The sequence below is a fragment of the Anomalospiza imberbis genome, unplaced genomic scaffold, assembly GCF_031753505.1.
Source record: "Anomalospiza imberbis isolate Cuckoo-Finch-1a 21T00152 unplaced genomic scaffold, ASM3175350v1 scaffold_89, whole genome shotgun sequence".
Classification (NCBI taxonomy): domain Eukaryota; kingdom Metazoa; phylum Chordata; class Aves; order Passeriformes; family Viduidae; genus Anomalospiza; species Anomalospiza imberbis.
This window is the reverse complement of record NW_027100511.1, coordinates 126,095-151,044: the sequence shown is the minus strand read 5'-3', so window position 1 is coordinate 151,044 and position 24,950 is coordinate 126,095. Positions and strand designations below refer to the sequence as shown.

At 46.9% G+C, this 24,950-nt stretch overlaps 1 protein-coding gene across 1 annotated transcript in view; it reads right to left on the bottom strand.

The window, feature by feature from the left end:
- Positions 1–1,378: 1,378 nt before the first annotated feature.
- The window catches only part of LOC137467942 (maestro heat-like repeat-containing protein family member 9), a 39,406-nt gene continuing 15,834 nt past the window's right edge, over positions 1,379–24,950 (bottom strand). The window contains exon 5 of the mRNA XM_068179347.1: positions 1,379–1,384. Within this exon, the coding sequence (XP_068035448.1) occupies positions 1,379–1,384 (6 nt within the window). The remainder of the gene's footprint in view (positions 1,385–24,950) is intronic.

The window sequence follows — 24,950 nt, the reverse complement described above, 5'->3', positions numbered from 1 at the left end:
TTTCCTTACTTATTCTGCCCCCAAGATGTTCAGTTCTTCAGACTTTTGATGCAAATTATTCCCAAGTGTTTACTAGCATTTTAGTTCCTAACTACTGTAGGAGCAACCCTGCTTTGCTGTTGTCAGATCAGTTGCCCACGCTGAGCTGCTGGGTATCAGCTGGCAAGGGTAGACCACAACATCTTCTGGTGACCTGCTTATTTACTAGAAATAAATATCTGTAAACATCCCTGAACCCATGCCAGAGTATTCAGATAAACCATTTTGGGACAAAACTAAACAAAAAAGACACCAATGCATGAAAAGAAACTCTTTAGAAACTAGGTTTTCGGTCTCTGCTGCTTTCTTAAAGATTGGCATGGTCATTTCAAAGCCTGTTAAGGATAGCATCAGAACAGTCAGGACAAACAGTGACAGTCTTTGCACCCAGACAAGCAGATTGTCCCAGCCAGAGGAAAGGCTGCCTAAAGGTACAGCTTCTGCCAGAAGAGAGAGCAGCTGTTGCACTGGAAACAGAATCAACTTCAGCATTAGATTACAACCAATGTGACAGGGTTTTGTTTTCCCTTTACATTTTCTGTTAGCCAAAGAACATTTCTGTGCTTAGGTTTCATCCCATCTAAAGGCAGGCTATTAACCAGGATGGTTTCCCAGGAAAAGGGCAAAACACACATACAAACAAACAACACTTTTTTTTCAAAAAAAGAACATTTTTCCTACTACTATTTTCAGTGCAGTGAATAACCCAAGCCAACCTATACATTAATAATTTTCCTAGAGACAGATATGCTTCACTCTTGACCTGCAATTGCTAACTTGTCTAGACACTTGTGCACATGTGTACATGCATGCAAAAACATTTATATAAATCTATACTTGTGTGTGAAAAAAGACTTGTTAAATCAATGCAAACCCCACTGACATCCCTCCTTTCCATGTTCATGGAAAAAAAAAATAATTTTCCCATCTGAAACAATTCATTTCCCTGCCAGCACTGCAGTGATAATTTTTTTGTAGTTTTAAAGATAAAACTTTTTTGTTTTTCTGGTGTGGAGAGATTTAGAACAATTTGTCGAAACCTTAATTAACTTGAGAAACCATGGGAGTTGCCAGACAAAAACTATTCTTTTTAGAAAAAGCCAGGAAAATATGAATACTTTCTTCCAGCTTGGAAGTCTGCTGCTTCATTCTTTAATTAGTCATATTGCTGAAGGTTGGATTACTCATGGAATTACCTAAAAGGTGTCATAAAAAAGATTTGCAATTTTACTACTGAAGTTACACATAGGTTCTAAGATTTGAAGAACCTGACATTCATATCCATATATTATGATGCTGAGGAAAACTCGAGACAATACCTGCTACCTTTAAAAGGCTCCTATACCTGAAAAAGGAGGAAAAAAGATTGTTAATTTATGCTAAACCTAGCCAAAGAAGAAGGATGTTGAAAGTGAATTTTCAGTAAGATCTGAAGATGAGAGAAAAGGGCCAAACTCTGTGCTTATGAAGAACAAGCAGTTCACAGTCATTATTAGGCAGCAAAAAAATCCAGGGATTTCACAAAGATCTGATTCAATCACATTCAGTAGAAGTGCAGTGTTTTCACTGCTGCCTTCGCCACTCTGAGTGCACAGGTGGCTACAGGGGAACAGGCTGAGGCTGCACTCTGACCTGAGATCTGTTTAAAATCTTCCCCAGTTTTGTTATTGTTACAACTGGACCCAGCCAGTCTGTTAACTGTGCTACTGAAATAAGGGTTTAGAGAAACAGAATCAAATCAAGCATGGGATATAAATCACTCTGCTTAAAAGCAAGTGCTTTTATTCTCACTGTTAAGAGTCCTAGATCAATTCAGCAGATCTTTCAGACCCCCAGCAGGAATGGGCACAGCCACTTTTTGTCTGGTTTCATCGTAACACGCACAGGATTTCAGTAGATCATCCGTAAACCTGAGCTGCCGAGAAAGAACCAAATGTGTCAATGCACAGTGCAGTGCCCAGGAAAGGTCAAAACGAGGGACCAAAGGCAGTGTGGACCATCAGCCATCATGAACCGTGCTGAGAACACTTTCTTTGCTTCTAGAGTACCTGCACCATGTTGGTCTTTCTTAGCCATAATAAGAAGAGATCAGAGGGATGAACATTAAAGTGCCCCCTTCTTTAGGAGTTCCAGCATTCTCTCAAGTATTTTCCTACAGCAATTATCAAGACAGCATCCTCTGCTGTCATGTTTTATTATGGCTCTAAATCTGCATTCCAAAACCAAACTGCTAGTACCAACAAGATCTCTGTGTGAGTGGCTGTGGGGGCGTGAGAGTTAAGGAATGGCAACAGAATCACCCAAAAAGAAAAGCTTTCCATTCTGCAGTCCCAACCTACCCACCACTGACTGTACCTGTTAAAAGCAATATAAACCAGTAAACTCAGTACCAGCAGACCACACTCCTGTAAAATACTAAAATAGCAATGCTGCAAGTACTAAAGACTAGAAGAGGATGTGAAACTGCCAGCAAACTGCATTTAAGCTGGAAGAGAAGAGACTTGTGTTTGTCCTTATTACTGTGAGGGAGAAAAAAATAACATATTCAATGTAGCACATCCAAAGCAACTCCATTTTATCATCTCAGGCTTCATCTTTGCAGCCAAAGAAGGATTTCTGCTGATTGATTGAAAGCATTACCTAGAGTTTGTGCTATACTTTATTTATTCATTTGCAAGGAAGGAGTCTCAGCGCTCATTAGGTATTTATTCCATTGACCCGTCTTATCAAGGCTTTTGAAGTGCTATAAAACAGGCTAATCAGGTGAGCAACATTTATATTCATGGTTAGAGTGGCTACAAATGAATTGATCAGGTCCAAGGAAGCTTTCAATGGACGAGGTTTGAGGTTTTGCAGCCCAATACTCAGAGATGCTAAGGCTCTTCTAAACGTTACCTTAGGGATAATAACTGGGAACCTCCCTGTGTGAAAATGAACTGCTCAGCAAGTTTGGTTTTCCCCAGAGAGGGTGGCAAACTTTGAAGAGCATGATTCCAGTATCATGGAACTGGTACATCTCTAACCCACAAGTGGGAGGAGCAAACTTGTGTTTACAATAATGACAGGAGAGTCACTACAGCCACTGGGCACACCTGCAAGGACAAGGGTGACTAGCTTCAGACACGTTGTGGTATTTAGAAACATGTCCCTAAGAACACAGTGCAACTGCAAGAGCAGGACAGAGCAAAGGCACCGTGCATGTCCAGCTGCCAGCTGGGATGGAACACGTCCAAAAAGGCATGGCAGTACTTCACTTGGTGTTTCCTTCCAGTACCCTGCAGTGTAAGGACAGCCAGCAGAATTTTTAAATTTTTATTTACAAAATAACGGCATCATTTTTTCATCCAGTGCTGAACCAAGCCATCTTGTGCTGTGCTTCAGGAACTGTTACCTTTCAGATCAGATGTAAAGCCAAGCTAATGCCCTAATCCCAAGAAGCATTAAAGATCACTCCTACTGCATTTTTTCATTAATGGTAATCCTGATGCCCTGGCCATATTCCCACCGAGATAATTGCTATTTACCTCTGCAAATTCCTCCCTTTGTTTCAACAGGGCCTAAGCAGACAAAAATCATCCCTATGTAACAGCACCAGCATGTTTATTCTGTTCTTCCCCCAGGTTCTCTGCTTGCTGTATTGGGAACATGGTGCACTCCTGTGTCTTTTAGCAGCAGCATTACCCTGTGTCATTTCAGCAGGGGATGGTGCAATGCCACATGCAGAGTGGAAAGAGGGCTTTTGTCAACACTAGACTGAATATCCTCCAGGTGCTAAGAATTTCCTGAGTAAGCTGAAGCAAACACACATTAGTCAATGTTAAGTTCGAATCTCCCCAAGCACAAGAAGGAAAAAAACCCAAGCCTGAGACCAATGTGACTTTTACCAGAGAGAGTACAGAAGACAAATCCTTGGTGAGGAGTGAGTGGCACTTGAGTGTGCAGACACCACACTGCACCATCCAGGACTCTGGCACCAAACCCCAGCTTCAAGGTTCAGGGAGATGGTACACTTGCATCTTCCGTCCTTCAGCCTCATTTTTAATTGCAATTATTTTATGTACAGGTAGGTTGTTATTCACTAAGGCGGAATTCATCTCTTGGAAATTAAGCTAAACTTCAGGAATGAAACCTGGTCATGTGGACATGACCAGGAAATTGGTGAGGCACTCCTAGAGGGAAAAGTCTATAAAGAAACATTTAAGACATTTCCTGGCTCACCGTTTGCAAGTTGCATCACCTCCTAGCAGGAGCTCAGGCACTAGTTTTTACAGTACAGACGTTTTTTCTTCCCTACTTTTAAACACAGAAGAGGTGTTTTACTTTAAAAAGGTATTTGTCCAGAGCAAGTGTAGCAGAGATTAATCTCTCCATTCTTCAGAGCTGGCAGCACAGTCCCTCCAACAAACATGAGAGATGTGGGAACTATTTAAAGGAACGCTCAGCCAGCTGCATGCAGCACACTGCATGAAACAATATTCCAATCATTAAATACACCCCATGGAACATCCTTTCCTTGACATTACTGTTTAATGGCACAAGGTAATAGCCATCAAGTTACTGTATGAAATCCCAAAATATTCAAAACAGAGGGAAGCGACAAGGGGGTAAACCTATTAACTGTGGCCTGTTAATGGGGCGTTGGCTTCTGCTCAGGTTCCAGTAATCCATGGGCACAGGGGGTTCACTTTTTACCCCTTTAAGCTGGCATAGGCCAGAGAGACCATGCCCTCCTTCGTGGGTCACCAGGCTGCAGGTGCCAAATACTTTTTATTTTCTGGGCAAGCAGCAGGTCTCGAATCTGCACATGGCATACTCAAGACTGCTCAATGCATATTAAAGTACTGTCTTTTTGCAACCTCATCTCTCCTTTAGGCAAAGCATGGACAATTTTAAGGAGCAATTTTCAGATTTTTTCTCTCACTGCTGAGCTAGCACAGCCAATGGATCATCACTCCCATTTTCCTCCTTCCATCATGGCTTGTCAGTCACAATTAGAACCATTGCTCAGCTCCTGGATTGCTGCTTATGAACAAAGGCAACTTTGAAAAACAAAAAAAAGTCAACTTCAAACCATCTGATCTCTGCTTTCATCCCTAGCCAACAGCAAACAACACTAAAACACAACAAATCCAGATGTTCATGCATTCAACAGAAATGATCAGAACATGTCACTGTCCTAATCCAAGCATTAAAAATGCAACAATCAAAATGAGGTATTAACAAGGGACAAAAGGATTTAGAGAGTACCCAGTGGCGTTCCTATCATTACCCAGAAATTATTTTTACAGTTACTGTGCTTTTTGAAAGTTTTGTAACAGATCATTAATTTGACACAGAGCAGAAACTTCCCAAAAACAGTCCTAGTTTTTGAGCGGCACTAATCCAGCTGTACAATTTGTCAAAATTTTATCCAAATTTATGAAAACAAATTCTTTACTATATTCCAGAAGATGAAAAACACTCTGCAGATGGAATGCTGGATATAATTCAGTCAGTAAAGACAGTCATGTTCATCAGAAATCAAAGGTATTAAATGAGGTTCAGCTTTGCACAGGATGTGCAGAAAAACATCACCTGCCTCATGGGAATTGTGTAGCTAACGCTCCACCCAAAAACACTTATAATTTGAACACAACATGACAACTTGCTTTTCATCACTTCCCACGAGCCTTCTGGCTGATGAGACTCTCCAGGATTTGCAGCAGAGACTGATGGCAATACCTGGCCATGGCTTAAGGTTGGCATTGGAGAGACACGTTGTAGTTTAACTTCTGTTTTAGAAAGAACATCCAAAGCTGGACTAGAGCTACTAGAACCTAACTTCTTAAACCAAAGCAGGACAAAGCTCTACTCATGGTGCTCACACTGTGTCTGTGTTTCCACAGCAGGGGCATTAAATTCAGCAGTTGGTTCTGGTGGATGTTGGGTATAAGGTCACAATTCAAGATTCAGCCCATAGGTTGCTGTTCTCCTTCCCCTTCATCCTCACCAAAACTAGTTCATCCAGGTCTTAGACATGGTCTCCCAGTTCAGAGAAAAATTTAGGAAAGAAACTGTCAGGAAAAAAATTTCCTCCTATCCCAACAAACTGGTACTAACACCTGAGGGATATAAAACCCATGACCACACATTAATGATAACCAGCACATCTACAAATTCAAGATTGCAAATATTTACTATCTCATTTCAAAATAAGGAGAGCACCCAAACAATGCCAAGGGAAAAGGGAAGGAAAACCCTTCCACAAGCTCCCTGAGAGCAATTGGTGTCACAAGGACTAAAATGTTGGGAAAACTTCTGTGTTGATGGGAAAACAACATCAGAGGTCAGAGATGCTCTGTATGCATGTCACTACCTGCAGCACCATTTCACTGCAGCTGACATGTCTACAGAAAGGATTTCCAGCTGCCGATGTTCACTGAGCTGAAAAAGGTCAAAGAAATAGAACTGACCTTTTCATGTGAGCCCGCTGGGTAAACATGAGGCATTGCTAGGCTTGAAAATGGATTAAAGGGGGCAGAAGGGGAGAAAAGCTCTTGAAAGAGCCTCCATGGATAACATCCAGCAGTGCTTCCCTGCTCCATCTAGTGAGATCTCAGCAGTCATATGGGCTTCACTTTGTTGCATTTTCAGAGTAGGGGCTTTTGGCCAAGTGTCACATCTGACAGCATATAAAGACTGGAAAGCTCTCCTGCTCAGTCACCTAGGAAGGCAGACCCAAATGAGGCTGCAGGTGCACCCTGTGCTTTACTGCTATCACCACTTGAGAGACACAGAAACAATTGCATGAAATCTTGATTTCCCCATGGTCCTTCATTTGGGGAAAAGGCAGCACTTTGTCTCTTTAGGCCAGGGACAGAAGCTGCCTTAGCTTTGCACAGCCAGTATTTCAGCAGTGATCTCCTCTCACACCCCAGCTCTTCAGCAGTAAGAGCTAGCCAGGCCCTCGCTCTCACTTCAACACACAGCACCACCTTATCTCTTCTGCCACTGCTACTAAGACCTCTTTAAAAAGTGTCAATAGAACAGGATTGCAAAGAGCTCTATTTACCAGACACACTGAACATGCATGATCCAACATCAGCATGCTGCTTCAGCAGCATGCACAGGAAACACTGAGCAACTCCAAAAAGCTCAAATTGCATGAAGGCAAGCTTAGTCCAACCCTCAGAATTTTTTAAAAAAATCTCGACCAAGAGCTGACATCCAGTTTTCAAGAAACAAGTATTCACAGTGTTAAAGACTGCATGCAGGATGAGAGCAACTGCAGGGCTTTGTCCTCCTTTGGAGATCCTGACAGCAGTGAGATACTGGGGAAAAGCACAGCACCAGGACAGCCTGGCCTTTGGATACAAGACAGTGTTCCTCTCTGGTTTCAGATCTTGTCTCGCTGCTTCCAGACTGTGGAGGACATGCACAGAGTAGAACTGAGGTCCTTACAGAAACCCAGAAACAGCAATAACCCCTGTGAAGGGGCAGGTTCAGCGCTGAGCAAACACAAACCCTGCACTTTTGAAGCCATAGTGAAATTTGTAGAAGTACAACTACTCAACTTGCTCTGATCATATCAGCACGAAGCTGCTCTTGTGAAGTCATAAATAAAAATGGTCAGCAGCCAACAACATGAAAGCTTCATAATTCCTTGGTTTTTAATATAGCAAAGCATTGTCTCAAAAAGCCTATTTGTCCTAACTGTAGCATTCTTCCATATCATGTTAAAATTCAACATTTTGGTGACTTAAAAGCCTGCTGAGGCAAGTGACTATCACCATGTGAAATGCACATGAAAATAAGCAAGCAGGAAAAGAAATACAGCCTGACCAGTATCACATTTAGAACAGTCCTGCCATTTGAAGAGAACGTGTCATTTCACAAGCCAGAGCAGTATTTCCCTTTGTGTGCATTCTTTTTTTTTTTATTTTACTTTTTTCCTAGAACATTCAAGTGCATCTTTAATGTATTATTCAAACAGAAGCATTGATTAATTAATCAAAACTCTGTTGTATAGGGATATTGGGGTTCCCAATATTCCGACAGAGACCTGCCCGGGCTTGCCTTTGTTATAAACGCCAATCACTCGTTTTAAAAATTTATAAAAGTTTACTAAAAATAAAATGGAAAAAAATAATACAAGTATAGTAATAAAGATTAAACAATTAGAGTTAGGACAATTAAAGAGACAATAACAGCAAAAGGTTACAGCCCGGGCTGGGTACCTCTCTCTGGACAAAAGTGAGCCAGGAGAAGGACCCCGATAAAAAAGAATTCCCTCCTTAAGAGGGGTAACCTGTTGCATACACAAATCACTTCATGAATATGCATATATTTATTTAAAACAAGAAGTTTGTCCGGGACTTGTTGAGGAATTCCTGTTAATCCCAGGCGCCTTGAAGTCTAAGTCGAGTTTGGAGAAGTTCGGTTTTTTGTTGATAAGGAAAGCCATAAATTCCTCTCCTCTGGAAGATTTAGGGGTTTTTGTAATTGTTATCTCTGTGTGAAGAATTTCTTGATTATCTTCTTCTTCTCTTGAGCAAAAAGAATACCACACACACATATTTTCTATTTTAAATACTGAAGCTTAATTTCAATTACAAAACTACATTTACTATATTATTAAAATGTTACTACAGCATAACTTTCCAACCTAGCATAATACATATCGTAAATATCTGCGTAGAGCCATACATTCTGCATTTTTCACAATCCTTCCTCTTTCTTTTTATAATTATTTTGGCTCGAGCAATATTTACTGCTTTCTAGTCTTCACTTTTCGTTCATTTTCTTCATAAATCAATCTAGCCTCTTGAAAGGGGTCTTCTATATTATTTTGTTTCTTTAATACCATAATCTTTTGCACCGTTTTTGTTGTATCCAATTTTTGATCCATGGTCACTAATTGCATGCCTTGAACTACACTGGTGATGAGTCGAATGAAACAGGGGATCAAACAAGGAAGGAATATTAGACCAGCTGTAGCACATAACAGGAAGAAGCCTAGCTTTTTCCACCATTCTATTTCCAACACATTATCCCACCAGCTAGTATTCAGCATTGGTATACAAATTGTCAAGTGAGATTGGTACAGGTTTAGGTGGTGGTGCCGGCTTAGCTTTTTTGGTTATCAATTGCTCTTTTACCAGATCTTGTGCTTTATTCCCAATAGCGTATGTGAAACAAATCCATTTTTCCCCTTTTGGGCATTCACTTCTCGCCCTGTTACCACTTATTCCTAAATTCTCAGTAATCCAGTACTTTTGTCCACTGTGCATGCAGTTTCTTAATCTGGATGGGTTATAACAGTGACTGTTGACATGAGTGTGCGAGATAAAAAAAAGGAGCCTCGGTGTCTTTCCATATACAGCTTCTGGTAACACCTGTAGCATGGCTTTGTCAATATCCCAAAAGGGAAAAGACAGAAAATGAGTGACAGAAAAAGGAGAGGTCCAGTATGGCTTATACTCCCACCTCCCATGCCTATGGGGTTGCAACCCACAGCAGGTGTATGTGATCTTCTTGGTGGCGATTATAGAGGCCAATCTGGTCTTGCCCTCTCTTCTTTTGTCACTTTCTCTTAGCTAATTTCCAGGCAAATCGTTTTTGACACTCCTTAACGGTGGTCTCCCACTGTTCCTCAGCTATTTCCCATTCAACAGGCACTAATAATTCCCATCCACAAAATAAAGTTATTATTTCAGTTGTTTCGAGCTCTGCTTGGATAGGGGATTTAGTTGACACTCGACACTTTTTGCAATGGGGGCGTCACTTGTGTGAACTACAATACCAATTATTCCCACAATTCAAACATTTACATTTAACCCAACTAACATGCCCAGTATTTGGGTGAATCAAACAGGGTATATTACGTGGCACTGATTGAGGTTGTAATCCGCCCTCCTCTTTGTATAAATCACAGGCTAAGGCCAAAATACAGGAGTTTTTTTGTCCGAAACAGTCCTGATCCTCCTGTCTGTGGTGGCAGTATTCCTTCCCAAGGAGGGTACCGGAGGCACCTCAAAGTTTGTCCAGGCAGTATTTGAAACTACTGATGTAACTCGGTCTTACTTCCCAGTTAGGTGTGATCCTGTGTATATTTCTTGGATCATTCAGGTCTTCCCAGTTCATTACCACCCATTCCCCGTTTAAGAGTCAATTTTGTATCACCCGGTTCAGAGGTTATCGTCCACTCTTTAGGTTCTTCTACAGGTCCTTTGATTCTGCTGGCGTGGATCCACCCTCGTTCCCTGGTCCGGATCGCAGCCTCGGTCGTCAGCAATACCTGAAAAGGACCTTCCCATTGTGGAGTTAAAGATTGTTCTTTCCATGTTTTTACCAACACCCATTCCCCTGGATGAATATTATGGATTTTAAAGTCTAAAGGTGTGGTTTGGGGGATTATTCCTTTTAACCTTAAATTTTCAAGAGTTTTGGCAATAGTGTTCACATACTTTTTAACATTTTCTTCCCCTACCTCATGGGTAGCATTTTCATGTAGAGTAGTCAAAAAAGGTAATCCAAACATCATTTCATAAGGTGACACTCCCAGGTCTGACCTGGGTTGTGTTCGAATCCTCAGTAAGGCTAAAGGTAGGCATTGTACCCATGACATTCGGGTTTCAACTATTAATTTAGTTAAAGTTCTTTTTAAAGTTTGGTTCATTCTCTCTACTCGGCCAGAACTCTGTGGATGCCATGGGGTGTGTAATTCCCATTTTATCCCCAAGGTCTGAATTAATTGTTGTAACACTTTTGACGTAAAATGTGTTCCTCTGTCTGAGTCTATCCTATTAACCATTCCATATCTTGGAATAATCTGTTCCAAAAGGGTTTTACTTACCACGTTGGCTGTAGCCGTGGCAGTGGGAACCGCTTCCACCCAATGAGTTAGATGGTCTGTTATTACTAATAAATACTTCCATCTTTGAACTTGAGGGAGTTCAGTAAAATCTACTTGAATACTTTGAAATGGCCTAAGAGCTAATTCCCGACCTCCCAATGTGGTTTTTCTCATTACCTTTTTATTTATCCTTTGGCAAGTTATACATTTTTCAGTAACCTTCTTTGCTATCCCAAAAATCCCAATATACCCATAGTTCCTTAGAAAGTGATCACACAGAGCCTGAGTACCCCAGTGAGTTTTTTGATGCATGTCTTCTAATATCCTTCTAGTAAGTATTTTATTAAGTAATTGTCTTCCATCAGGAAGTTTCCATTTCCCTGATTCATCTTGTAAACCTCCTATTTTTTTTAATTCTTTTTCCTCTGCTTCACTAAATTTTGGAATTTCCAATTTCTCCTCATTTGGAGTTAATATTAGCATAACTCTTTCAGTTCCATTTTCTGCTGCATCCTTAGCTTCCTGGTCTGCCAAATTATTTCCTCTTACTTCTGGAGTCACTCCCTTTTGGTGACTTTTAATATGTACTACAGCTATTTCTTCTGGTAATCTTAATGCTTCTAAAACCTCTAAAATGAGCCCCTCATGTACTAATCCTTTTCCCCTTGAATTAAGCAATCCTCTTTCTTCCCAAATTTTTCCAAAGGTATGTACTACTCCAAAGGCATACCTTGAATCAGTATATATAGTTCCCTTCTTGTGTGCTAAATATTCCAGTGCTCTTTTTAGAGCATATAATTCACAGGTTTGAGCTGACCAGTTTGAAGATAACTTCCCCTTTTCAATGGTTTGCATGTTTTTCCCATCAACTACTGCATACCCTGACATTCTTTTTCTGGTACTGGATAATTTCTAGACAATCATGTATTAGATTTTCTGTTGGTACACTATAACCTTTTGGAATATTTAACAAACAGGTTCTTTCTGCTCTGGTATCTACTACAAATTCCAATTCTTCTTCTTGGGGACCTACTTTTAAAGTTATCACAGGCTCTAGATGGTATCTGTCCCCTAGAAAATAGAGCCTTGGACACCCCTATTCTTCCTCTTTGCTCATCTCTCAGAAGATTTTCAGATCTGTTGCTCTCTTAGGACAATCTCTCTTATAATGTCCTTTGTTCTTACAGTAAAAGCAGACATTCCTGGAATGCTCCTGAGATTTGGTTTGTATTGGGGTTTTATTTTTTTTTTGCTCCCCTGTCTCTACTACTGTCATATCTAGGAGTAGTGTTTGTGTGTTTTTGATTTTTTTCTTGTAATTGTTTTCTCACATGGTGACTGCCACAATCCTTGCTTTTAGTTTGGCTTTGGCCATAGACTTTCTGAGCCTCCTTTAATAAATCATCTAATAATTTGTCATTCTGATCTTCAATTTTTTTCCATTATCTGGCCAAGCACAAAGTTAATCTTTAACAAAGCTTTTTTCACATCAATTTCAGGATCCATTCTGGAATGTTGCCTTATATTTCTCCCAAGTCTGTCCAACCATTCAGTTGGAGTCTCTTCTTTCTTTTGCTGTGCTTCAAAAGCCTTTTTAGCATTTTGCCCTCGAGGTGCCGCCCCTTTTATTCCTTTGATTATTGTATTGCGATAGTCATTCATAAGTTTTCTCCCCTCCTCACTATTTTGACTCCACCCTGGAGGTTCAGTTGGCATTATGTCTTCTCCAGAGGGCCCCTGTGGATGTTCTTTATTCCAGGCTTTTATGCCTGCAACTCTTATAATTTCCCTTTCTTCCTGAGAAAATAGTATCTTCATTATAGACTGCATTTCTTCCCAGGTATAAACGTTTGGACCTAAAAATTGGTCAAGTTGTTCAGCTGTGCCGATGGGATCCTCTAAAATCCCTTTGATTTCTTTTTTTTTTTTAAATTTCTGACTTCGGAAGAAGTCAGGGGAGCATTCACAAATCCAATCCCACCCCCTCCTATCGGGACCTCTCTTAGTGGAAATAGACCAATTTCTTTATTCCAATGTTTTTCTGCAGCTTTATTTTCGTGTGGTGAGGAAAAACCAGGAGAAAGCTGCCTCTTAACTGCACCTCTAGTATTTCTATAAGGAGCATCTTCCTGGGACAGGGAGTTCCTTGGAGCCGGAGCTGCGGTTTCCAAGGGAACGGAGCTCCGGGCAGGAAGGGCGGTGTGAGGAGGACAGACCATAGAGGCCAGGTCCTCCAGAGGCGGAGCACGGGCGGGGTTTGCTGCCGGAGCTGCTGAAGGGGCAGCATGTCCGGGGGATAGCGGATGGGAGTGCGGTCAGCCTCCACGTGGCTCACGGCGGCGGAGCCGGCCGCTCCCGGCAGAGGCAGGGCAGCGGCGGCAGCGCCCAGTGTAGCCGGAACGGGCAAAGCCGCGGGGCATGGGGCCGAGAAAACCGCTGCGGGAGAAGCGGCCAGAGACGGGACAGCCGGGACTGACGGGAGCCCGCCGGGCGCGGCCAGCGGACCAGCCGCGGGCAAACCGGGCAGGATGGGGAGGGGGCCGGTCGGGCAGCCGCGAGCAGCGAGGCGGGGGCCGGTACCGAGGCGGCAGGCGGCGAAACAGGGACCAGGGGGGTTGCTGCGGGCAGCGGGGCGGGAACCCGCAGAGCCGCCGCCGCGGGAACGGGAACCGGGGCAGGAACACGCGGCGAGCCAGAGCCCGGGGTGGGCGCAGGCACCGGGACAGGCACCGGCACCGGGACCGGCGGAGCTGAGGGGAGCGGCTCGCTGGGACCCGAAACCGGTGCTGGGGCCGCAGGCGGTGCAGGCGCGAATGGGAAGGGAGGAGGTAACATTTCTAAAGGATCCCATTCTTTTTCTTTTCCTCTTTTTTCCTCTTGCTCCCCTCCCTTCTCTTTCCCTTTTTTCTTTTCTTGTTTTGTTTCGGGGATTTCTGATACCTTAAAGATTTTTACTTTCCTAAAATCCCCTGTCCAGCACGTGGCATATTCTCTTTCTTCTGAATTAAACGGTTCCTTTGACTTTACAAATACATTTAAAGCCTGACAAATCCATTTCTCAAAAGAACCATATCTAGGCCAATAAACGTGGTCAGATCTTATTTCCTTTGTTGGCCATTCAAGCATACAAAATTGTATCATCTTGACTTTGTCTGGTTTTTTTTGTACATGGGTTTTTTTCCCAGTTGGCTATCATAACTCCCAGAGGACTATCTTGGGGTATTTCTGTTGATAATTTCTTACTCCTTTTTTTCTTTCCTGTATTCTCTTTACTGGATTTCTGTCCCATTTTTCAAGATCTTATCTATTCACCCCCTGCCTCTGTTTTTCACTTTCCTCTCACTACCTAAATACCACTTTTCTTTCAACTATATTAAAAAAAAAACTCCTTTTTCTCACAATACACTTTCCTCCAAGGAACTATAATAAAGCCTAAAATAAACTATCTACATTACATATACTTTCATTCGTCCACATTTACTCAACTTTATTTTTCACCTACTCTCACACACAACAAAACAATCACAACAACAAGGTACCTTCTAATTTTAACACCTATTACACGTTTAGGTGTCCCTGGCCAGTCCCAGTGTTCTTGGATACCCCTCAATCCGGCTGTGTTGTTCCCAACCCCAGATTCTCTCGGGTGTGCCCTCACTCCAGCAAAATTTTACTCAGTCCTGGGTGCTCTCGAAGATTAATATCTCAACCCAGCAACAACCCTGGGTCCTCTTGAAGATTAATATCTCAACCCAGCAGACTTTTATTCAACCCTGGGTGCTCTTGAATATTAATCCCTCAACCCAGCCCATTCAATTCAACCTAGCAAAAAAAAATTTTAAAGGCCCCCCCCTTTTTACCTTCTTATTTTCCCCAATGGATTATACCAGGAACACCCTCGGCTTCTTCTCTCCAAGGGCTCCCACTCCTTCCCCGAAACCCAATCTAAATTTTCCCCGGAGGGATTCTCTCACTCTTTTTATCACTCTCTTCGTGTCTCTTTACTGGCCATTTTTCTCTCGAAAAAGACGGAAACGCAGCATGGGAGACTACTGCACTCACTTAGCAGGTCTGGGGTACCCAGCCCGCCTCTCATTCACACACATTCATCCCCCCTTATCCACCCCATTCACACACATTCATCCCCCCTTATCCACCCCATCCCAACAAATACTTACCTATCCCTTGTCCTTGGGTCTTTGTTCTTCGTGTACACTTTGGTCTTAGGGGCTAATTACCGCGGTTTAGGAATTCTTTCCCTTTTCTTTGCTTTATTGTCTCTTTTTGTCCATCGGATCGTAACCTGCGGTCTGTGGTCACACCAGGGGAACAGAGTGAGGCTGCCTAATCAGGGCAGGACGCGCCTTCTCACTCTAATTCTCCTACAGCACCCACAGCGAGGTATTAAGAACCATCCTCTGCTACCATTTGTTATAAACGCCAATCACTCGTTTTAAAATTTATAAAGGTTTAATAAAAATAAATTGGAAAACAAATTAATAAAAGTAAAGTAATAAAGATTAAACAATTAGAGTTAGGACAATTAAAGAGACAATAACAGCAAAAAGTTACAGCCCGGGCTGGGTACCTCTCTCTGGACAAAAGTGAGCCAGGAGAAGGACCCCGATAAAAAAGAATTCCCACCTTAAGAGGGGTAACCTGTTGCATACACAAATCACTTCATGAATATGCATATTTTTATTTAAAACAAGAAATTCGTCCGGTACTTGTTGAGGAATTCCTGTTAATCCCAGGCGCCTTGAAGTCTAAGTCGAGTTTGGAGAAGTTCGGTTTTTTGTTGATAAAGAAAGCCATAAATTCCTCTCCTCTGGAAGATTTAGGGGTTTTTGTAATTGTTATCTCTGTGTGAAGAATTTCTTGATTATCTTCTCCTTCTCTTGAGCAAAAAGAATACCACACACACATATTTTCTATTTTAACTACTGAAGCTTAATTTCAATTACAAAACTACATTTACTATATTATTAAAATGTTACTACAGCATAACTTTCCAACATAGCATAATACATATCGTAAATATCTGCGTAGAGCCATATAATATGCATTTTTCACAGAATTAAAAATTGATAATGTAATATAAGGCTGACAATGCTAATATGTCACCTTTGGCTGCTCGCTGTGACACTGAATACCCTACAGAAAAGGACTGGCCAAGACCCAAATGTCACAATAGAACTTTGTGAATTGTGTATAATGAATAAAGGAGGAAGGGATGTTGTGGAAACCCAGGACACCGGGAGTATTTCTCTGTCTGCTCTGGGGTGTCCTGACCCCCAGGGGAGCACTGACTTTGACCCTCATTCATGGAGAAAACTTCCAAAGCCTCAAGGTAAACTAGAAACCACAAAAGTGTGAAATAGATTGTAGAGATTGTAGAGAGGAGTTTAGTATGTCACATGGGTAAGAAATTAAAGCTTTAGGATTTTTAGTATGTTATAGATGGATTCAAGATTGTTATAAATGAATGCTCCAATTTATTAATTAAAGAAAATTTATTAAATTGTCCAAATATAAATTTAGAGAATAACAACGAAAAGCCACTATCAAAAAAAGGTCAGTGCCGAGCCCGGGATCGGCGCTGGTGAGACACAGGTTTGACCACTGCAGCATAGGGTCCCCTATGTTCACCCCGACTGTTCTGTCCAAGTGATTTATAGATGGTTTTTCTTGCCTGAGGCAAAGTCGCTTTCTTCTTTTCTGGGCTGCACCTATTCATGTGGAGTTCCTTCACTGTGGCAAGTTGAACAGAACCCGTCCGATCGATCCTGCTCCTGGAGTTCAGTATTCAGATGTATCTCCCTGATGGTTCTGGTTATCTCACTCTCAACTACTTACAGCGTGTTTCTCGTTGGGCGTTCCAAACATGTACATGTCACTTAGGGCGTGTAAGTGGTGCCATTGTGTTCAGCTGGATAAGATATACAGAAGTTTATTACATACAACAACTTGCAGAGTAAAATCTCGGACACTTTGTTATATATGGGATTTGACGCAGAAAAAGGGAATTAGAGAAAGGGAATTAGCTCATAAAATGAGAAAAAGACGAGAATGGAGATGCGTGAGGGAAAGAGAATGAAGAGAGAAACAAAAAGATTAGCATATAGAATAGCATGGTAGGTTAGTGAACAAATTTTGGAATAGCAACAGCAAACCGTTTTACCAGCTCAAATGTGCAGCTACCAATAAAACAAAAGCAGCCAGCAAAGCAGTTCAGTAATGTTTTTCTTTCTAAATGTCCAGAGGGATTCAGCAAATCGGTACAAACATTCTGAAATACCTTGGCTAATGCTGGAGAATAGGAGGGGAACAGAAGCCCCCTGTTTTAAAAATTCTGCACTGGGACATTGAGCAGTCACTGTGGTGGTGAGATGGTTTCTCCTTGAAGCTGATGAGGGACAAAGCAAACCTCCAGCCAGCCACCCTGCTGAGAGCTTGGCAGTAAAGAGCCTGCAGCCAAGTAGGTGCTTTTCATCAGAAGTATTCAAAATAGTGTGCCAATATCCAAACCTGACCACTGATTGGTTTGACCCAACTTCCTGAAAAAATTCATTTCCATGTCAAACCACGACAAATATGTAAAATGTAACATAAGATACTTGAAAAATGATGAATGCCAAAGGATCTGAGTATTCGATCTTTCCTCAAAGAGAATCCTTTTTGCTAACATCTACATGCCAGGAGCTGCAGTGTAGCACCAGGGAGACAAAGGAACCCACCAGTGCTGAAAAGCACCCATCTCCAAGCCGGCCACGTCCATTCGTTTGCAAATTAGGTCCTTTTCTCCCTGCTGCCAGCTGCTGGTTTGAAATACTGTGAAGCAACCTTCCCGTCCTTGGTGGGGTACTTAAAAAAACTTACAGAATATTTCTTACCAATATAACATATTTCATACATCTATTTCTCACAAGCACGAATTATCTAAAATACACATAACAATTCCATGAGTCTATCTGCATTCAGCCAGGTCCATGTTAGCAGCATTCATTTGCTCACAAAGTCTCCTCAGGCCCAGCTCTTGTGGCCTGAGGCTTCAGCTCCTTCAGCTCCTGGTGCTCAGCTGCTCGTGCTGAACCGGACGACTCGGAGAGAAGAACACAGTCCATCCAATTCCTTCTGGGACACGGAGATGGGAGGCTGTGGAAACAGGAGCAGTGTTTGGTGTGGACTCCTCTCTGCCCTGCACGCCTTTCAGCGCTTTGAACCAGCCAAGAGCTTTCTCCAAGAGTGCAATGGAGCAGCTGCTCCTGCTGCCGGGTCTGGCTCTCTCCAGTCTCTGACCTTGCCTGCTTTTGTCCCTCTTGCTGTGCCCTCTGCTCCCCCAGGGCTCGGTGGCTGCTGCCCAGGACTGTGGGACTGGCACAGATCCAGGGGTCGAGACCCTCCTTTCTCTGCCCTTGAAGCTGCCTTTTCCATCTGGAAGCTCCCCATGGACAGGGAGTCCCCAGCTCCGTTCCTTGCACAAGCTCCAGGAGCCCAGGGCTGCCATCTCAAGTCCCTGCTGGCCCTGGGGGCTCCCAGGTGGGCACAAGTGGGGCAGCAGAGCCAGCAGGGAGCCTGCGAGTCTCTTCCAGCCCTGTCTGCTCTGAGTTTGGGCCTTGGAACCTCAGGTGGCCAAAGGCAGCTGCTGCTGGTCCCCCTGTGTGCCCCCGTGTTTAGCAGTGCTGCTCCATCAGTCTGTGCCCAGCAACGGGGAAAAGCCTCAGCCCTGCAGGGCCAGGAGCTGCCGGGCTCTGCCTGAGCAGCTCAGCCAGAGGGAAGGGAGCTGCTCCCCACGGGAACCAGGAGCCAAGGGCTGGAGCACCTCGTTCTGGGGCAGAGCCCAACTTCTGTGAGGGAGTAACAGAGTTATTCACGTGCACTGGTGTGTCAGCTGTGCAGGTGCTGTGCCTGCACACACATGGTTCGAGATGTGCAAAAGAATTCTGCAACTCTTGGCTGGACCAGGATGTCAGCAGTGCTGAACTCCAGCTTAGTCCAAAGCAAACACCTGACACCTCTGCTCATATCTGCTAGATTTTTTACCTCAGGGTATCCAGAGAAAAGTAAACGGAGGAGTAAATATTTTCATTGTTTATCAGAAATGTATCTCATTTTGCTGAACATTTCTTTTTCAGGACGTGTTATCTGCTTAAAAAGAAAAAGAAAAAAGAAAAAAAAACCGAGAAAAATATGAAAGAGAAAAAAAAGAAACAAATGTGTAGTGAAAATCTTTTGTAATTTGGATTAAGAGGTAACTGATCTATTTAAAAGGAGAACTCATTTACTTTGTGCATGTTCTGATGGCCTGGATCCATCTTACGGACTGACCTCAGCATTCTTTTTTTTAAAGACTTTGGGTTTTGTTCCCTATATTAAGATTTTGTTTTTAAATTGGAGTTGAAGCAATAGGAGGATGAGAGATGGATTGTGCACAACTGTGTCTTGAGAACAAAAATATTGCAGTTTGAAACTTGGACCTAAAGTATTGAAAATGAAACTTACAAATCCCAGTGCATTGTGTGACAGCAGCTTTTCCTATAGGATGTGCAGCATCACAAAGACATCATCAGTGGGGTTGGGAGTGCTTGGAGCTTTGTCCTGTGCCACTCTGGGATGTCATGAACCAGGACTTCACCTGCCACCAGCCCAGGTCACCCTCTGCCACCGCAGCTCCTTGGGCCTTGTGTCCCCAGAGCAGACACAAAGTGTTTCTGCTGCTCCCCCTTTGCACAAATCCACAGAACACTGGGATTTTTCCAAGCCTCGTGTCTCCATTGGGCCATATTCCCAAAGAACCAGCAGCACATCCTGATGAATACGGCGAGTTACGTGGATGGTTGTCAGCTCCACTTCCTGCCTAGAAATCCTGCAATTGCTTCTAAATGCTGCTCCTTCAGCTCTTGGACACCTTCTCACACAGAGATGGGGAAAAAAATCTCCTGGCCACCGGCTAAAAGTTGAGTTATGCCCAAGTTAGAGCTCTGTGGGAAATCTCTCTCCCTCCCTGACGTTTGAATGTATCTGTACATGGGGGTGTGCATGGATGTGTCTTGTATACAAAGGAAGGAGCGTGCAAGCAACAGGACTGACACTTTCAGGGCCCATGCTATTCCATACCCATGGGCACAGAGACATTATGGAAACCCTGGCACAGACAGGGCCTTCTGTCCATGGGTACAGAGACATCCAAGAGCCCCTGGCACACACAGAGCCTTCTGTCCATGGGTACAGAGACATCCAAGAGCCCCTGGCACACACAGAGCCTTCTGTCCATGGATACAGAGACATCCAAGAGCCCCTGGCACACACAGGCCTGGCAGCACAGGTTGATTTCCCCACAGGCTGCAGGAGATGAGAACACAACATTTGCCAACACTGACTGCAAGCCACAGCTCCGGGTGCTCCCCATGAACCTCAGCTCTGGGACCACTGTCTGCCCCAAGCTCCAGGGACTGCAGTGGGAGCCCGGCCGGGCTCTGCCCTGGGGCCATCCTGCAGGGACAGCTGCAAACAGGGAGCATTCCCTTGCCACAAACAGCCAAGCCAGGGCTGCAGGGCAGCTGCTCCAGCCCGGAGTGCACTGCTGAGTGCTGTGCTCTGGGGCTGGGGCTCCCCGCACAGGGGACTGGACTGGTGTGCCAGAGGAGACAGAGAAGCTGCAGCTTCAGCATAACTGAGGTGGGTGCGTTGGCTGGGAAGAGTGGGGAGGCTCAAGGGGATTCACAGAGCTCATCCTGCTGCAAGGACGAGGAAAAGGGAGTGGGAACTCAGCAGTGAGGAGAGCTGAGGGCTGGAGAGCAGCTCTGAATGACACTAAAATCCCACTGGACCTCTGAGACATTGCTGCTCCTCAGCCAGTGACAGGATGAGTCCCTAAGCCTGGGGCTCAGCCTTCCTCGTGGTGAGGGGCACCAAGGAAGGCAACAGTGTGATGGGGACTGCCATGGGCTGGGAACTCAGTGGGGGAAAAGAGGGAGCAGTTGGGAACTACAAGGCAGGTGGGAGAGAGAACTATTCAGAGAAGGGCTGAGATACAGCATGAGCAAGCTGCAAAATGTCATTTGGGGTCATCCCAGATTGATTTCATTTCAGAAGCTATTGAACAAGTTTATTTTTTGGGTGGTGGCATGTTTTCCCTGGGAGGTGTACATTCTGCAACCTTGAGATGTGTTGCTGAAATGCTCCAGCAGGTCTGTGCTGCAGGTCACCCCATTTCTTCTTTGGCTGATTGCGGCCCGGTGCTGAGCTCCAGCAGAGCCCTGGCAGAGCCCAGAGCAGCCTCAGCACCTGCAGAGCCCGGCTGCAAGGAGAGAAACCAGAAAGCGCCCGTCAGCTGAAGGCTCCTGTCCCCTTGTCCCAGCCGCCCGCGGGGCCCAGGCCATGCTGGCCGTGCCCAGAGCTGTGCCCAGAGCTGCCCATCCCTGCTGCCTGTGGGAGCAGAGCAGGAGGGCAGGACATGTGCCCAGCCTGCAGCCAGCCATGGCACATCCAGCCCTCAGCAGCTGCCCAGAGCAGGATGCTCCCGTGCTCGCTGCCATCTCCCCAAAGCTCTGATCCCACCATGCCAAGCAGACGGGACCCACCTGACGCCATCCCCCACTGGAAGAAAAGCTGGTCCCAAACGATGTCCTCAGCCTTCTCCAAGGGCACGGCCCATCCACGCCACAGCTGCTCCCAAGCACTTCCCCATCCAGACTGGACCCCACCTGGAACGCTTCCTCTAGAAAAACACACAACAAATTATTGAAAAGATATTACAGACAAAAAGGGGAACAAGAAAAAAGGTGAAAACTCTTATCTCTGTCAGGGGCTTAAGGAAGGCCCATCCCCTGCATGCCAGGGAAAAACCCACCCACAGGTGAGGGAAGCCCAGGCTTTCTCCCTTCCCCCCTGCACTGCCCCCCAAAATAACGGTGACCCCAAAGCAAACAGGGGCAGTGGAGCAGCCCAAGCCCTTCCTTGCCTGCAAAGCAAAGCAGCCCCTGCACAGGTTCTGGAGTCCCACCTCTGCTCCCACCATGGGGCTTTGTTTGTGTCAGGCTGGCTGCCGCAGCCCCAGCCCCAGCCCGGGGCACGGTGGGTGCTGGGGGCTGTTGGCAGGGCCAGGAGCCCACTCCCATTTCATCACCACCCCAGCCCATCCCCCCAGCCCTGCCAAAAGCAGCCTGGCAGCCAACTGAAGGATCAGCTGCATCTGCCCCAGCAAAGGGGGAACCTTTGGTTCCTGGCCAGGCTGTGCAATGCCCAAATCTGGGAGCATCCCCCTGCGTGTGGACTCATCTGCAAATTCCCTGTGGAGCCTGGCTTTGGAGAAGGTGCCAGAATCAAAGTCCATCATCTTCAGCTTGCTGGTGACCAGGTGGAGGAAGAGGTTGTCATCCTTGATGTCGTCCTCGCTGTCCCATGCAGCAGCAGCCCCACCTGGTACAGCTCCTCCAGGGGCTCCTTCTCCTTCCCTGGGGCCAGACCAGGCTGTCCGGGTTCCGCCCAGGGCCCCAAGCTGTCAGGGAACCAGACAAGCATAACCAGCTTGGATGGTGGCCACCAGTGCTTGCCACACCAGGTGTCCAGCTCAGCTCGAGCCCAAGAGCTGCGTGTTCCCTTCTGCTGACCCCTGCTTAGAGCTACAGGCAGGACAAAACCAGTCTGGTTGGTTTTGCCACTGATTGCCAAGAGATGTGTGGAGCTGTTACCTGCCAGGCCCCTGGATCCAACTGTGCACGTGGATCTCTGCCATCCTCTAGGGCAGAGGAACACCCTGCACCCAAGGATCATTGAAAAGCTCTTCTAATGAGGGCCTGTCCAAGGGCTGCATGGACAAACACCTCTTAATGAGATCCTGGCACTCTGGGGAAACAAACCAGGAATCACCAGTCAGTTGGAGAAGTTGCCCCCCTGTTCCCATGCCCAGGCCATGCTGGGTGTGCCCAGAGCTGGGCCTAAACTTCCCCATGGATTCTCTGTTTGGAGGAGAGCAGGACATGTGCCACCTCCTCAGCAGCTGCCAGAGCAGGATGCCCACGAGCTGCTGCTGTCTCCCAGCACTGGTATTGCCCCAGTGCCCAGAGATGAGGATCCACCTTGAGAGAGGCGTCGAGGGAACAAGATCCGCCCCCAGATGATCTCCTGGCCCCTCCTGAACGGGTGCTTCCCCATGACCAGGTGGCACAGCAGGAGGCCCAGGGACCAGATCGTCGCTGCCTCGCCGTGGTAGCGTTGGTGCTGGATCCACTCTGGTGGACTGTAGGACAGGGTTCCTGTGGAACACAGACAGAGTTCAGCAGGGGGATGCTGCTGCTCCCAGAGTCTGGCCCCAGCACCCCATGGCATGTGGGAGCTGCCCCAGTGGCACACGGGGGGAACCTCTGCCCTCTCGCCAGCACCTGGGACTTGTGTACAAACTCGGGGCTGGAAAAGAAGCAACTGGGGTTGAAGAGGGCAGCAGAAACCCTGGGAAGGCCCAACCATGACACACAAAAGAAAAACTCATCCAGTGATGGAGAAAGCCTGCTCTACTCCCCGCCTGCACAGCCCCCCAAAAATGTTAACAAGCCAAGGCAAACAATGGGAGCAGAGCAGTCCAAGCCCTTCTCGCCGGCACACCAAACCATCCAGGGCAGGGGGTCAGACCCCCCTCTCTGCTACCCCCACTGGGGTTTTTTTCAGGCTGGCTGCCCCAGCTCCAGCCCCAGCCCAGGCCACAGTGGGTGCTGAAGGCTGTGGGCAGTGCTGGGAGCTGGCCCCCCTCACACCCCCTCCCAAATCAGCTTGGCTCCAGCATTAATCCCATCCTGGCTGCAATAGGGGGAGCCCTGGGGCTGCACCCCGGCTGGGCCATGAGATGCCCAGGAGCATCCCCTGGCAGGGCTCACCTGCAAACTGGGTGTAGGCTGTGTCTTGGAGGAAGGCGCCACAGCCAAAGTCGATCAGCTTCAGCTGCCCGGTGGCCAGGTCGAGCAGGATGTTCTCGGGCTTGATGTCCCTGTGCAGGACCCCGCAGCTGGTGCAGTGCCGCACGGCCTCCAGCACCTGGCGGAACAGCCCCCGCGCCTCCTCCTCCGGCAGGAACCTCCGCTCCGCCAGGAAACCCGACAGCTCCTGGCACCGCTCCGGACGCTCCAGCACCAGCACGACGCTGTCGGGGAGCTCAAGCCACTCCAGGAGCTGAATGACACCAGCACAGCCAGAGGACACCTTGGCCAGCAGCACGACCTCCAGGGGTGCGCTGGTGCCGTCGGGCTGCGGGAGGAGCGCGATGCCGTCAGTGGGGCTGAGGCCGTGCCGGGGCTGGGGAACCCCTCAGCCAGCCCGGGATGCTCTGCATGCCCCGCTCAGCCCATGCCCGCTCTCCCTGCAGGGCTCCCGGCGGCTCCCACCCTGCCGGGCCCCGGCTCCTCGCCGCCCGGCACGGCCCGGCTTCTGCCGCTGGCCCCGCTCACTCACCAGCTCGCCCCAGTGCCGGACGCGGTTCCGTGGCACCCTTTTGATGGCCACCTGCGAGCAAAGGAGAGCAGCGGGTTGAGCTCGCCGCCGGCCCCGCCGAGCCCCATCCTGCTTCCCCTCCTCCTCCTTCTCCTCCTCCGCCCCCTTCTCCTGCGCCCGCCGCCGGCCCCGCCGCTCACCGGGGCGCCGTCCGAGAGCCGCGTGGCCGCGAAGACGCTGCCGAAGCCGCCGCTGCCCAGCAGCGAACCCAGCCGGTACCGCTCCTGCAGGGCCTCCTGCGCCTTCCCTGCGGGCGAGACGGGGCTGTCAGCGCTCGGCCCGGGGCCAGGAGCGGCCCCCGAGCGCCCCCCGAGCGCCCCGGGCCGGCCCTCCCCAGGCGTTCTGTCCCTGGAACGGGACAGCGGCGGCTCGGGGCCGACGGCCGCGATGCCGAGCGGCGGAGCTCGGGCCGGGGAAGCCGCAGCGGGGGCGGCGGGAGCGGCCGCGCCGCGTGTGTCCTCCGCGGGGCCCGGGAGGAGCCGGGGCCGGGGCCGGGACTGGAGCCCACGTCGGGGCCGGGGCCGGGCTCGGGCCAGGCGGAGCCAGAGGGCGGCGGTGCCGCCCGAGCTCCAGGCACTGATGCCCGCCCAGCAGC